This window comes from Phoenix dactylifera, chromosome 1 (assembly GCF_009389715.1).
Source record: "Phoenix dactylifera cultivar Barhee BC4 chromosome 1, palm_55x_up_171113_PBpolish2nd_filt_p, whole genome shotgun sequence".
NCBI lineage: Eukaryota > Viridiplantae > Streptophyta > Magnoliopsida > Arecales > Arecaceae > Phoenix > Phoenix dactylifera.
In genome coordinates this window covers 14873135-14889602 of record NC_052392.1, presented here as the reverse complement: position 1 = coordinate 14889602, position 16468 = coordinate 14873135, and the positions used below count along the sequence as shown (strand labels likewise).

Below are 16468 nucleotides of genomic sequence, written 5' to 3'. Positions count from 1 at the left end.
TGTATCCCAAGAAGGCGTCCACGAAGATCAGCAGCTGATGTCCCGAGGTGGAGCCGACGAGCTGGTCGATGTTGGGAAGGAAACTATCCTTCGGGCATGCCTTGCTCAGGTCGGTGTAGTCCACGCACATATGCCATTTTTCATTGGCTTTCTTCACGAGGACCACGTTGGCGAGCCAGTCTGAATAGGAGACCTCTCGGATGAAGCCGGCCTCGAGGAGTCTGTCTACTTTCTCGACCGCCACTCGCTGTCGTTTCGGGGCGGAGCCCCGCTTCTTTTGCCTTACGGGTCTGCAGGTCGGCTTCACCTGGAGTCGGTGAACCACGACCTCGGGGTAGATTCCCGGCATGTCGGCGCGCGACTAGGCGAAGACATCCATCTTGGCCCGGAGGAATTCGACTAGGCGCTCCCTTTCGCAGGAGCTCAAGCCGGAGCCAACCTGCACGGTTAGCTCTGGGCAATTTTTTTATAAAGGGATTCGGGTAAGGAGCTCACCAGGCTCTACCCGTTTCTTCCAGAGGTCGTTCCGCACGTCTAAGGTTTCAATGGGCATCATGCGGTCCATTGCTTGAGTTGGCGCCTCGGCCGATAGCTCCTGTTGGCTTGACGCTTCAGCCGGTGGTTTTGCTTTGTAGGTCACCATGTAGCACCGCTTGGCCACCGTCTGGTCTCCACGAGCTTCGCCTATCCCATGATCAATGGAGAACCGCACGAGCAAGTGGTAGGTTGAGACTACAGCCCAGAGGGCATTAAGTCCCGGTCTTCCCAAAATGGCATTGTAGGCTGAAGGCAGGCGGACTACAAGAAAGTCCGTCCTCACGGTGCTTTCTCGGAGGGCGAGCCCAACTATGACAAGTAAACTGATCTCGCCCTCGACCGGGACCGAGTCTCCGGTGAATCCGACTAACGGGGCGTTCATTTTTTGAAGCTGGCCTTCCATTAACCCCATTTTTTGGTAGGCATGGTAGTACAAAATATTTGTCGAGCTTCCATTATCAACTAAGACACGCTTTACATCAAACTTATTTACAACCATAGAGATGACTACAGCGTCATCATAAGGAGTTTTAACTCCTTCCATATCCTCATCCGATAATGAGATAGCTTCGGAGATGCGCGGGTGCTTCGAAGGGGTCCTTTCCTCGGTTAGCTCTTCAATCGAGCTTCCTCCAACAATGGCATTGATGGTGCCGGCGATAGGCCTGTTGTCATTTGAATTTTCGGGCTGTGCGGCATTTTCCACTGGCCTTCTTTCCTCGCGCCGGTTGCGCACAAACCGGTTGAGTACTCCGCGGCGGTAAAGCGCCTCAATCTCCTCTCGGTGCTGGAAACAATCCTCCGTGTCATGGCCGTGGTCTCGGTGGAAGCGGCAATACTTCCTAGGGTTGCGCGGGACTCCTACATCCCGCATTGGGGGCGGGGGCCGGAAGAAGTCCCGACCTTCGATCTCCATTAGGATCTCGGTCCGAGGTGCGTTGATGGGAGTGTAGCTCTCATACCTCCCCGAGTGGATTCGAAGTCGCGGCGAGGACCCCGGTCGAGGCGGGGACCTTGGTCGAAGCCATCCCTGCAGTCGAGGCGAGCTCCTTAGCCAAGGCAGATTCCTATCCCGGCGGGGAGATCGGCTTCTCGGGCGGCCACGCTCCTCGCGGTGTTTCCTTGGCTTCTTCAAGGCCGGCTCGGTCGCGCCCCGCCTAGAGGCGATAGCCTCCTCGGCCTTCGCATATTTTCGAGCTCGGGCCAGCATTTTGGTGAAGTCAACGGGAAAGCTCTTCTCGATGGAGAAGAGGAATCTATGGGAGCGAGCCCCAGTTTTTAGTGCCGACATGGCTATTGACTAGTCGAGCTTGCGAACTTCCCAGGTTGCAGCGGTAAAGCGGTCGAGGTATTTTTTGAGGGATTCCCCTTCCCTTTGCTTGACGTCTAGGAGGGAATCCGATGTTCACCGCTGGCGCCAGCTGGCAGTGAAGTTGGTAGCGAACTGCCTGCCGAGCTGCTCGAAAGAAGATACCGAGCTCGGCTTCAATCCAGAAAACCAAAGCCGAGCAGTTTTCCGAAGGGTAGCTGTGAAGGCCTTGCAGAGCACAGCCTCTAAGGACCCTTGCAGTGCCATGAGGGCTCGGTAACTCTCTAAATGGTTGAGGGGGTCGGTAGTTCCATTGTAGGGCTCCACTTGGGGCATTTCGAACCTCGGTGGGACCGGCTCACCCTCGATCTGGCAGGAAAAGGGAGACTTAGTGGTAAACTCAAAGTCACCCTCGCGCCTTGCCTTCCTGTTATGAAGCGCTTCAATCTGGCGCTCTAGGTTCTTGACCTTCCTGTCGAGCTCCCCAGCTTGGAGGATTGTCGTAATAGTCTGCTCCAGCTCGTGGCGGTCCGGAGCTGACTCAGCCTCTGAAGGTTGCGGCTTTCTGTCCAGGCTTCTTTCCGGCGGTTCTCTCCGGGGGGACGCTCGTTCTTCATTATTAGCCCTGGAGGAGCCATGAAGATTTTGGCCCTGGGGGATCGGTCCATTTGGAGGAAGCACTGGTTGGACCTGGGCCTGTGGAGGTAACATAGGTGAGGCTTCCTCACGCCGCAGGCCTTGGACGGCAGCGGCCAAAGCCTGGACCTGCTGCACCAGGATGTTGAACTGTTCCGGCTAGACTTGGGGAACCGGGTCGGCCGGAGGCGGCGAGTTCTGGACGGAGTGTCCAGGACTTGGTGGAAGACGCCGGGAAGCATTGGAGGCTCCTTTACTTCTCAACTTCATGGCCACGATGCGGTCCCTTCCTCTAGTGCCAACTATTGCTGAAAATTGGACCCGGGGGTGGCCGTCGGCTGAGAGGGTGGAGCTCCGGCGAGAACTGGCGGGCGGCGATCCGTCGGCGGGCGGCCTCCTCCTTACGGCCTGCAAAAAAGCCGGTGGCCGGGGTTTTCGGCGTCGACCCTCCGATGCCTAAGTCAGAGGGGGAAAAGATATATGGAGGAAAATACGTCCAGAGTTTCAGTGTCCAGCCCCTCTAAGGTGGGAGGGTTCCCCTTTTATAGGAGGCACCGGATTACCTGTGATGTGACGGGGCGGAGTTACCGTATGATTGAGCATGTCGGCTGAATTAATGCAGGATCGTGTGAGTTAATGCCTTGCCATAGGAGGTTAGGTCGGGACCAAGGAGTTGTCACGGCTGATCAGACGCAGCCGAGCTGATTTGCCATAGAGGGCTCGAGATCCGTAGATAGCAGGAGCCATGCGCATTAATTATTTGAGTGAGCCGGGGGCCTGCAGAGACCATGCGCATTAATTGTTTGAGTGAGCCGGAGGCCTGCAGAGACCATGTGCATTAATTGTTGAGTGAGCCAGGGCCAGGGGCCTGCAGAGACCATGTGCACTAATGGTTGAGTAAGCCGGAGGTCTGCAGAGGCCATGCGTATTAATGGTTGACAGCAGTGGCAGGGGATGGTTTCTGGTTGAGCTGCAGAAGGATGTGATCGCGGCGAGTGGATGGCGAGGTCAAGCTTCCGAGGTCGGGAGCTTCCAGGTCGGGCGTTTTGAGGTCGAGAGCTCCTAGGTTGGACGCCTGGTCGGGCGCCAGGTCGGTCGTTCGAGGTCGGGCGCCAGGTCGATCGTCCGAGGTCGGGCGCCAGGTCGGTCGTCCGAGGTCGGGTGCTTCCAATCACGTGCTTTGGGGGGACTTGTATTTCCCTCAACACAACCTATTTTAATACTCAGATTTGTCTAGTGTCTGCTCCTCAATATTTTTGGTAAACATATTACTTAAGAAAAAGATTGATTCAACAATTAGATAACAAAAAAAGTTATGGATGTTCTTTCACTAATTATGAGATTATTTTACTTTATTTTTCTTCATTTATAACAACCATTATATCTTATTTTATCGAAAGATATCTTATAATATTGATTATATAGATTCATATATAAGGGCATGTATTAGAATATAGAAAAGAATTAGAATCTTTTAAAGGCACGTGATAGACTACAATGATCAGGCTTCCTTGCTGCTACTGTGCTCAGGGGTAAAAGAACAGTATCAATTATCCCCAAGCAAAATCATTAAAGAACTTCGAACCTTTCAGACTTATTAACAACCTCCGTGGCAATGTGGTAGAAGGCCACCCCTTATGTTGTATATCTTAAGCTATTTTTTTTGGAGTTTCAATTATTTAGAAGAATAAAAGATCTAGTTTATGGGACCCATCTTGTCATAGTAATTTTAAATCAACCGCCAACTTGCACATTAGAAATTTTCAAACTTTAAAAGATAAACATTACAAATTTCATGTACTAAAAGATAAATATTGCAAATCTCTCACAATACTTTTTTTAAATAATTCACAAATCTAAAAGCAGGACCTGACCATCTTCATGTAAAAAAAGATACAATAAAAAGTTGTCTGTGGTGGAGAGCAGATTCGAGAGAATGGTTTTGATTTTAGGCAGAGAAGTGAAAGAGAGGGTCGAGAGAGATCGAAATTTTTTTTTTAAAGAAGGTAGAGATATTAGTTTTCAATGAGACTTGTTAACCTGTTACTCGCTTCAGGAATAAAAAGATACTTTTATAATTTTAATTATTTTTAATTTAAATAAATTTGATTTTGGCTAATCACGTTAGCTGAATCACTATGTCAAATATATTCATATAAAAATAGTATATTGTGAAGGTATGCACGTAAATATCAATTTGGAGAATATTAATACAAATTTTTATATTTAGAAGGGTATTTATGCAAGATCTTTTTGCATGTATACCCTCCAAAATTATGAAATTGTATGAATACCCTGCAAAATTGCTTGTTGACTGTATACCCTTTAAATGTATCTTTTTGCATGTTTACCCATTAATGGTATTTTAGTAATTTCAATTTTAAACTGCTAATTTCTTAATAATGTTAGATGGCATGAGTACATGCACACAAAAAAAAAAGAAGGGTATATATACAAAATAAGTGTTTAATGAGGATATACATGCAAATTTCAATTTTAAAAGAGTATTCACGTAAATTTGAATATTTAGGAGGGTATGTATGCAAAAATTCTTCTTAACACTTACAACCATAAGCATTCACAACCGTCCAAATTCTACATAGTAGGCCTGAAACAAAAGGTGTGAATTTCCAGCTCAATGAGGTTACCTTGTTAGGGTTCGAACCCAATTTCAGTTATTGCTCAGGTTTGATCTAAGGACCTATTCTAATATTCTTGCAAGATTAAGCTTGTTGGCCACCCAGCCTAATATCTTCTAAAGACCCATCGCAGTCCCAGTCAAAAATTATGGTTGGTGGGCCTACTAGATTGTAAAAATAAAAAAAAACATCTATGAAAGTCTTATTCTTCTTCTTCTTTTTCTTTCTACGGACCGAAGAGAGGGGCGTTGGATTGATGCAGGCCATACTCAAATGGGCTTCATAATCCACGGACTCAGCAAAAAATTCAATCCAAATCCTGCTGGATTACCTAAACATGCCCTAAGTTGTAAACTTAACCTCCACACTGTCACATAGATTATTTAAGTGTGTATCTTTTGTGCATTAAACATGCTCAGAGTTCAAAAATAATAATAATAATAATAATAATAATAATAATAATCAATATTAGTATTTCTCAGCTAGCCAAATTAAGAATTGACTTTCCTATGTTGGCTGGGTGAAGTTTTCTTCTCCTCCTCTTCTTCTTCCTCATCTCATCATTGAAGTTTTTAATTATAACTTGCTACTTCCAATCCCATATAAGCCTCACTTATGGGTCAATATGTTAATTCATTGGCCACCATCATTTTCTTTTTGTAGCTCAACATTGTCATAGTCCAACCAACAATCCTTTTTTGTTGCTCTATCCTTAATTTCATACGACTTTGGACATATTTGGATATTACAACAGAAATATCTTGCAGCAATCGGGCCCGTTGAGCTACCTAGCCCGGTATGTTTTTAAAGGCCCTCCAAAGTCTTAGCCTAACCCTCGGCTTGTGGGCTCATTGATTTGCATGAAGAAAAAAATTCATGGAGATCTTTTTTCCTTCCCAAAGGATTTTGGTTGGATGGGTGTTGGATTGATATGGGTCATGCTCAAGTAGGCTTCCTAGTCCACAAATCCAGCAAAAAATTCAGTCCAAATCCCACTTTTTACTAGAAGCCATTGTTCCTCGTTCACAATAACCATCTTAAACCGCCTCTACCGAGGGATTCACATAGGGCTCGTTTGGTTCGCAGGAAAAGGAGGGGGGAAAGTGTGGTCAACGGGAAAGTAATGAAATGCCTCTTGTTTGGTTGGAGTTTTCAAAGGAGAGAGATGGGAAAGTTGTATTCCCATGGGAATATGATTCCCACATTTCATGGGAAAGTCTTTCCCATGAGAAACATGGGAAAGTTACTTTCCCATGAGGTGGGAATCACTCCTTTTTTATTTTTTCCCAAAAAGACCCTTCAGCATTAAAGAAGCATTAAATAGGCATTAAAGACCTAATTTTTATTAAGGGCATAATAGGAATTATACATAACTTTCCTAGGAAAGTGGATGGTCAACCAAACATAAGCACTTTGGAAATTTGTCATTTTTCCATGGTTAACCAAACATGCCAAAAGTACTTTCCTAGGTATTCTCTTCCTAGGAATATGATTCCCAGGAATCATATTCCTAGGAGGGAAAATACTTCCCGCGAACCAAACGAGCCCATAAGGTAACATCAAAGGTCGACCTCACTTGGGTAACTACTCGAATATAAAATCATGCAGGCAAGGCTCAAGTCTTGTGTTCATAAGATGGCGTATAAGATTGCCGACACGAACTTATTTCTTACCTTCATTTATATAACACTAAGATATCGATAAGCTTTAGTATAAGTGCCAAAAAAAGCCTTGAGAGCTTACAAATCGTCGCACCAACATGTATGTATTGGGCCTGCAAACTGCTAGCGCAAGCTCAGATTCCTCTCTATTTCTGGTTAAAATTTCAAATGCTGTTTTGGTTCCAACCATTAGCTAGAGCAAGCCCAACCAAGCAGGACATGAACAGCAGTATCTGATCATGCGTTTAGCATGATACATCCAAGTGGTGGGCCGGGAAATCTAAGCAAATCTCACTTGGGTCCTCACTATGGAGCAGGCTAGAGTCTCCACATTTGATAGTCATATGTTTTAAATAGTAAGTTTATTTAAAATTATTTATACTAAAAATAAATATTTTAGAAAAGCCATCATGATCTCCCATTTGTTCTTGCCTTCTTTTTCTTCATGGACAAATAATACACCCTCAACCTGAAATGGTTCTTTTTCTTTTCAGCCATTCCATAAATTTAGGCAAATATTTTTTTATGAATATCTTTCTAAATATCAAATTTTGTATGAATTATATCCAATAAGGTCTTCTTTTATTCATAAACACAGTAAGGCCTTCTTTTACTCTGGTGTTATTCCATCCAGGAAATAAAAGAACCAGCATAGTAGCTCCACAGGGATAGTTATATTCTAGTTATTCCACAAATTGTCACCTACTTCGCTCCCTCTAAAATTTCCAGAATAAGATGTTTTTGTCCATAGAAAAAGGTGTAGGAATGGAAGAGTGCTGTATTTCATTTCAGCTCCTTGCCTCCCTTTTAAAATTGTCCCTACAAAAACAATTCGACCGTTTGAGTGGAACAACTATTCCTCGCTTATTCCGGCTTCTTTTAAACCAATGTGGCATCTATATTCCCGAACCAGACGCAACCAGGCTTGGTCTAATTATATCCACTTGTGTGTTGGCTTGCACGAACCTGAACCCGCCAGATACAGCTACGTTGAGCTCCTCCCCATTCCTTATATGTCTCGTTGCGCGTTTCGCCTGAATCCATCCTCTTTTGCTCCCTTCGCCCCGAGAAGAGCAATGGCTGATGCCAGCATCCTGGCTCTCGAAGCACCCATCGCCAAACTCATGTCCTTTGCTCTCCTTCACCCTATCTTTTCTCACTCACCTCCTCTCCTCATCCTCTCCGTCAAACCCTCGTTCTCTACTCCCAGTATCAGTAGTAGTAGTTGTAGCAGTAGTAGAAGAGGAAGAACCCAGCAGAGCTCTCGCTCCTTTCTTCTTCCAAGTAAGAAACCAACGGCTTACCTCCCTCTCCATCTCTGTCTGCCTGTCTTGTGGTATATTAATTGTTTTTTGTTGCCTATCAACTGGTTGTCGAATTGCCTTGCCATGTTAAATCACTTTCTTATATACCATTTTTTTTTTTTAATTTTGGTTGCTAATGATTTGTCCAAGTTACTCTTTTCCATGGGCTTATATGAGGGGAAATCTGAAATAGGGCAAAGAGAAATTTGGAAGCTTTGGCCTTCTGCAGTGTTTTTTTTCCCTTCTTCCTTCGTTGGCGGAGGAAAACATTGAGCTACATACGCAGTTTTTCTTTTTCTTTTTCTTTTTCTTTTGAGAAAGCTACATAAACAGTATTGCCAAGCATTATCTCAATTATTTAATCAGTTTCATGGGCCCTTCTTTTAGAGTAATTGCTTTTCCGTGCTTCCATTCAAGAATTATATTAAACTGAAGAGGCTTCTTTTCTATCTTTGTTAGATTCATGCATCTTTGTTGAAATAGTGTACTTGACAGCTATCTATTTCCATATCATTTTTTCTTCCTTCATCCATTCTCAAGTATCGTTCTTCTTCAGTCACTAAAACAGATGCTGCAAGTTATATTTGCTATAGCATGACTGTAAAACAATTATAAGTTAACATATGCTGAATTTTATATGGACCCTTATAATCAGTTTATGGTTGAAAGGGCAGATGCTCCGATCTTGTTTATGTTTTCCCCCTCCGTTCAATATAAATTAATCGATTATCATGGATACCTAAAAGTAGAGGAAAAAAACTCCAGATTGTGTGGCAAGCAATACTGGCATTGTCAATATGGAGGAAGCTGAAGCTGAAGTTGCGGAAGGATACACGATGACTCAATTCTGTGACAAAATGATTGAGTACTTCATGCATGAAAAACCCCAAACAAAGGATTGGAGGAAGCTCTTGGTGTTCAGAGATGATTGGAAGAAGTACAAAGAGAGCTTCTTTGGTCGGTGTCAAGTACGTGCAGAAACTGAGGAAGATCCAGTGATGAAACAAAAGCTGGTTGGTCTTGCCAGAAAAATGAAGAAGGTATCACATTATTATTTTACTTGGTTTTCATGAACTGTAGTTGGTTGGAATTTTTAAAGGAAATTGTGGATGTTCATTTCTTCATCACATATATTAGAAGATAATCTATCTGGAATCCAGAAATATGTACTATGGCGCTAAAAATTGTTATCAAAGTTTGGAGTGAATTTTGCAGATAGATGATGAAATAGAAGATCATATGGAACTTCTGAAAGAGATACAAGAGAGCCCGCTAGATATTAATGCTGTTGTTGCAAGAAGGCGGAGGGACTTCACTCGAGAATTTTTCCATCACCTTAATGTACTTTCAGACAGTTTTGACAGCCTGGAGGATCGAGATGGTAATCAAATCAGAGTGCGTGCAAAATTACATTAATGCTTAAATTGGTAAAGGTGGACTAGTGTTCTTAAATTTTGCATATAGAACTCAAGTTTCTTACTAGTTTCACATGTTTTCTAGTAGCTTTGCATGACACATGTCCGCATGCTTGTCTTCTTAGGTTTTTAAAACCATCCCATTACTGCGGTTGCCAGGTCTTAAGAACTTTAAACACAGCCTCATCCCCTTCAGGGCCACCCCCTCAATTCCTTTGAGATTTGATATTTGCATCTTTATCTAGAAAAAAAAACATGGTCAACATGAATGCACGACAATCTGTAATTAGTATGTATACATTTTTCTGTATCTAACTTGTTGAAAACTTGAATTCATTTCTATTCAGCATAGTTTAAAATTTTTTCTTTTTTTTTTGTCTTGAGCAGCAATGGCTAGGCTTGGAGCTAAATGTTTGTCTGCAGTCCGTGCATATGACAATGCATTGGAGCAGCTAGAGACATTGGATGCTGCTCAGTCAAAGTTTGATGATATATTGAATTCCCCTTCATTAGATGAGGCATGTGAAAAGATAAAGAGCTTAGCTAAGGCAAAGGAACTTGATTCATCACTGATTCTTCTGATCAACAGAGCTTGGGCAGCAGCAAAAGAATCTACAACCATGAAAAACGAGGTGACAATTTATGTTTAAAAATATAGAAGATTTCTGTTCTCAAATTGCAATAGAAAACCAAATATTCTACATTCTTATTGTGTTGTCACTGAATTCATAGTTAATTTGTACAGATTCTATTGGTTTCTATGTTAGCTAATCGTTGACTTGAGTAATATGATTTGGTAGATATCGAGTAACAATTCTTATGTTTATAAATACCAAAGTGTTGCTATTTTTTTTTAAAGGAAAAAGCTGCAGATTAAGACTTCATTCAGCAAAAAAAATTGCTGTGGCATAGCTCCACTTTTAGTAGATTTATCATAAAAATCATAAGATACTGCAGAGTGCAGACCTGTTTCTGTGACAAGATCTGTCTCACAATCTGATATTAATTAGAAGTCAAATCATTTTTCCTTCTTTTATTTAAAGTTCTCTTTTTGTAATCCAGTCTTACCTTTAACTTTGGCATCAGTGTATTTTTACAGGTGACTGGAAGTATTTTTGCCATTACCCAGTTATAGTCCTGGCAATCTAGGGTCTTGGAAGCAGTAAACTGAGCTTAGATCTATAGCATTTTTCATATAAAGTGGCTGCCTCAGGACTCAGACCCGTGCCATTGTGCTTGTCAGCCCAAGCCTTTTACCATTGCACTAAGCAATGGCCCCTAAGTGACTGGAAGCATCCGAACTTAATTTTATATAAACTAGACTATGAGACTTTCGTACAAAACAGATAGTTTAATATTATATGGAACCGATATGTATAGTTGTGCGAGCTGACTTGAGTAAGTTTGTTGAGAAGAAAGATAAGCAATTTCATTGAGATGAAAAAAATATAGTGAAGGTGGGAATCGAACCCAGTCTCTTGTATAACCACCAAGTGATATGACCAGCTTGCAAGATGGCACACTAACTGACTCGACTAAATTTATTTCTCTATTTAATAGAATTTGCATACACGCTGTCTCACATATTGAGAAAAGAGAAAAATATATGAAATTATCTTAAAATCACTGGGCTAATATTATTTGGCACTTGATATGTTGAAAACTGTTGCTATTTGAACTAAAATATCCATTCCAAAAAGTTCTATCAAGTCAATACTTGTGACCGAAGCAATCAATCCGCTCATGGAGCATGAAAGAGTGCTGTGACATGTCGCGTCATGTCAAAATGTTAAAAGTGAAGGCACTCTAGAATTCTTTTAACCAGAAGAAGTGATTAGGCAATACTGCTACAAAGAGGTATGTAACTATCAGACATCTTGTGAAGTACAGAGGAGGGTGATGGAACAAAACCAAAGAAATACAGCAATAAGTTTAGAGAACCAATTTGGAATTATGCTAGGAGTTCTGCAATTGAGGCTAAATTTCTTGTTTGGGCAAATCATAGGAAGTAGAAAGCTTTTTTAAATAGATAAATAATTGCATATGGACTTGTCAACCTGATAAAAGCATATTGTAGAGCGCTGCTATCATGGGAGGTAAATCAGAGCATTATGATAAACTAAGAGTGGGAACTATATGTTCAGACTGGAGGCTTTTTTTGTTTGTGTAAAATCTGTTCTTTCTTAGGAAAGGTAGAAAGATAAGAAAGCATGTATACGATACTGATGTCAACTAACTTAAGTTACAGTACCTAATTGGTCCTGCAGATGTTATTTCAAAACAAGTCTGATTTTGTCACCATTGTAACACCATATTGCAAAGGTAGTGGTGAATTTATAGCATCTGAAGGAAGTAGAAATCAGTTCCATTTTCACTAACCCTGTGCTGTGAAGCTGTCCTGTAAACATGATATTGCTTGATTATGGTTATGACTCCAGTTAGCCATCTGGATGCTTGCTTAAGGTATACTGGTTTTGAATCTCCTAACAAATGATTTTTTTTTTCCATATTGAACTATCAGCTAACATGCCTATGCTTCAGTAACCTTATTAGTTATATTTTGGTCAATCTTTAGGTTCTTTCTTGCTATTGTTTTGTAACCTTTTTTTAACTCAAGAAGAAAAAAGAAAACCAGCATAAAACTCATTATACATTTTTTTGGCTCTGCCAGGTAGTCATATAGAGCCAATTATGTACCTAATGATTCGCATCAGTCCATCAAAACTTGAAGGAAATGAGCAATTAGTCAATATTTTTCCCCTTTGTCTGTTTATTTTATTTTAATACCTCGTAATATCAGTTGGTGTGCCATGTCTATTATATAAGTATGTTTAAATCCTGCAGGTTAAAGAAATAATGCGTCATATTTATAAAGAGACAAATAGAAGTCTTAAAAGCATTGCAGCACCAGACATAAAGCTTCTCAAGCACCTGTTGAACATCACAGATCCTGAAGAGCGATTTTCAGCGCTAGCTACTGCTTTCTCTCCAGGAGATGAGCATGAAGCCAAGGATGTTGACGCTTTGTACACGTAAGGCAACTTATATTAGAAATATGTTGACTGATAATTAACGTGTCTCATTCCTTCTGAAAAATATATTACAACACCCTTTCTCAGGAAAAGAATACTTTTGCACTTGAGGAAGCTTATTGCTGCCATTTAAGAACTTTTAAGTGGAAAAGTTAGTACTTTTTTAAAAAATATATATAGAAACTAATTCGTATAATTGGCCTATAAAGCTGTAATCCCAAGCTATACAAGGTCATAAGATTTATTCTTATAATTCATTAACAGTGTTCCCACAATACTAATAATCCTTGAGTAGTTTTGTACCTCATGTTGCTAATTTGCTGCTTACAATTGTGGTAGTACTATATGTTCTCAACCATTGTTACATTAAGTTAGAAAACCATATTTTGTGTTGAAATCTATAACTAATAGTCACCATATTACTTATTTATTATCCATGTAAGTTGCTCTATATTGTCATGTGACACTGCTCTCTTTTGTTTTGTTTCTCTCCCGGCTCAGAACTCCCAAGGAGCTGCATAAATGGATTAAGATCATGCTTGATGCCTACCATCTTAACAAAGAGGAGACTGACCTGATGGAAGCCAGGCGGATGAGTGATCCTGTGGTAATTCAGAGGCTTTTTATTCTCAAGGAAACAATCGAGGAAGAATACATGAAACGGCATTCGCAGACGGAAGAAGACCGAGAATCGAAAGAGTGAAACCTGTCTATCAGTCATGTCATGTCAGTTATAACGTGATAGATCAATGGTTCCTTTCAAGTTTGATTTTACATTGATGAGGGAGATATTTATACCTCAGCTGTGGCTCTAAATATTGCAGTGGCCTCACCATTCGACCTATGAGGAATGTGATTGCGTGGGTCTTTGCTTTGCCTGCTATTGTGCCTACTTTTATCTTGATTAGATTTCAGTCCTGAGGGCAGTTTTAGTTTTCTAGATGTGGCAGTGTGGATGACTGATGAGGCTAATTCAAGAAAAAAAGTGTGTTGATAGCTCTCTGGCTGCTTGCAATGTAGTCATTAAATTTGGTAGATGCACATGTAGTTGTTTGGATCCCACTATCAGGCATGATAATGGTAATAATCATTAGAAAACAGGTTTGGATGTGGCCCTCCTCTAAGTAGGGCGGAAACCGGATTGGATACGGATTATCTATATTAATATTTATTTTGTTTAATGAATGTATGGATACAAATTGGATATTAGAAGTATGGATATAAATACGGATATGAGTCGGATAATTAAATTTTATGTTATAGAATCAAAGATATTATTAATGGATGGTAAATCAAGCTAAAAGCATATTAATAATATAATTATATATATTTTTTAAAAGTTTATGAGTTTTATATAAAATTAAATAGGGTTATAAATAAAATCAGATATTCATATACAAATCAAGTAGTTGTCTATTCACATCCATATCTGTTTTTTTATCAGAAATGGATACAAATATGGATCTTAGTCAGATGTTTATAGTTTTATCCATATTCAGATATATTTGGATAAGAAAATAGATTTGGACGAATATTAACCAGTTCACTTTCACCACTATCTCTAGGATTAGACTTTCTGCCAGGCGTTTTAATTGAATGCAGGTTTGATTGTGTTTGTGCCTATAGAACTGGATGCTAACATTATCTTATTTGACTGTGGAGGCAGGCTATGGCTTTGCTTTCTCTTGCTTGGAAGTCATAATTTAGGAATATGCTGGTTTAAAGTCGAAGACTGTCAAAATCTGCATGATAGGTGCTTCCTCTAAAAACTTGATATTCATATATTTTAAAGAGATTCAGACATGGTGATCCCACTTAAAGGTAGATCAGCTACAAGTCTTGCAAATTCTGGCTTTTATTCTCTTGCAAATTCTGGCTTTTCTCTTCTTTCCTCTCTTTTTTTTTTGGTGCACTCTCTTTTGTTAGGAAAGGGGTCAGCCATTAAGGTCAAGCAGCTCTTACACCACGGTGACGAATATGCCACTGGGAATTAAATTCACAGCCTCCTGAAGCATTGCAATCCATGACGAGCTATTGGATCCTTGTGACGCATATGGCCCTCCATGAGACTGTAACACTGGTAATTTATATGAGAATCGCCATTGTTTCTCGACGGCATCATGGTAATGTTAAGATTGCGACCATGAAATGAAAACAATTAACGATGTCTTCGCTGTTTTATAGTTTCTTCTCACTATTATATACTCTCCATTACTCAGTTCTCAATTAGGTAAACCAATGCAAACCAAATTAAGGGACCCGGTTATCAAGTTATATAAATGATAGAAGAAAAAAAAATCTTTGATCATAAGAAACACGACCATCTTGTACCCTCATTTGCTTTGCACCTGCCAAACACTAGTTGTGATAGTTCTTCGTTACTCAAGACTTAATGTAGTGTACAGGAGCTTGCATCATCGCAAAATGTAAACTATCATGAATTCAATACATCCATGCGAACTTGGACCACTCAAGCACATGGTGCTGAAATGCAGAATCAGATACTACCATGGTGATGCATCATTGGCATGGTTGCAAACTTTCGTTGCCGTGATTAATAATCTAGCCTTGTTGTTGGCTATAGCAAGTGCAAAGTTCATGTTGACACATCATGGTCAATGGGAAAAGATAACATCTCCTCGGATATGATGAAGGGTTCGATAAAAACATAAAATGACAATTATGATACAGTACAATGATTGGGTTCATAAGTGTTTATACTATATCCATACTAATGGTTATGATATAAAGACCGATCGATAATAGGCCTTGAAAAACCATCCAGTATAGACCGGATAATAGTAGACCTTCAGAAAAGGAATCTTTTGCTGGCCAAATAAGAAATTTTAGAAGGATGTTAACATTCCATCAAATACTAAGGTACAGACCGAGAACATAATCATTAGGCCGAATCACTTAGCCAACAGGATAAAATACATGACTAGTAGGCTAAGTTATACTCAGTTAGCAGACTGAAGTACTTAGACAATAAGATAAAATACACATTTACTAAGCTAATGACAGCTAGAAATATGCCAATGTTAGACCAAATATCAGAAAAGCAAGCCAAAATATCAAAACGTAGGCTCATACACAAAGGATGTGTGCCGGTATGCAAAGGGCGTAGGCTGATATGCCAAGAGTGTAGGTAGATATGTCTATCGGCCTGAATCCAAAAGTGCAAGATGAGTAATTGAAATGTATACCCAAAGAACGAGAATTATCGGCCTAAAATGATGCCTTGATGGAGCAGAATCTTAGGATGGTGGCTAGTCTCGGTCATTAGCACTACACGTGATATGGGAGAAGCAGTTACACTACCTATTATGCGCAAAAATAGTGGTCCATATGGTACAAAATAGAAAAAACTGTTAAAAAATGAATAATGGAATCCATCTTTGCACTACCAATGACGTGAGAGGAGGGTAATACTACTCACCAAGTATGACAATAGTGGTTCATATGGCACACCATAGCAATGGCAAATGTCTAAAATAAGTAATCGTTCCCATTTTTCCACTACCATGATGGGCTCGTTTGGTTCGCGGGAAGTATTTTCCCTCCTAGGAATATGATTCCCAGGAATCATATTCCTAGGAAGAGGATACCTAGGAAAGTATTTTTAGCATGTTTGGTTAACCATGGGAAAGTGACAAATTTCCAAAGTGCTTATGTTTGGTTGACCATCCACTTTCCTAGAAAAATTATGTATAATTCCTATTATGCCCTTAATAAAAATTAGTTCTTTAATGCCTCTTTAATGCTTCTTTAATGTTGAAGGGTCTTTTTGGGAAAAAATAAAAAAGGAGTGATTCCCACCTCATGGGAAAGTAACTTTCCCATGTTTCTCATGGGAAAGACTTTCCCATGAAATGTGGGAATCATATTCCCATGAGAATATAACTTTCCCATCTCTCTCCTTTGAAAACTCCAAC

The 16468-nt window shown here is 40.5% G+C and overlaps 1 protein-coding gene across 2 annotated transcripts; it reads left to right on the top strand.

The window, feature by feature from the left end:
- The first annotated feature begins 7770 nt into the window (after positions 1-7770).
- On the top strand, positions 7771-13529 carry LOC103712764 (uncharacterized protein At4g37920). 2 transcript variants are annotated; one of them, XM_039127621.1, is made up of 6 exons: positions 7771-8066; positions 8836-9126; positions 9302-9467; positions 9889-10133; positions 12346-12533; positions 13035-13529. In XM_039127621.1, exons 1-6 carry the CDS (start codon positions 7866-7868, stop codon positions 13234-13236), a joined length of 1293 nt encoding a protein of 430 aa, XP_038983549.1. In that variant the 5' UTR covers positions 7771-7865; the 3' UTR covers positions 13237-13529. The 2 variants fall into 2 exon arrangements, with proteins under 2 accessions (XP_038983549.1, XP_008797607.3); XM_008799385.4 differs by having other exon boundaries at positions 7792-8066; positions 8852-9126.
- Positions 13530-16468: the final 2939 nt, after the last annotated feature.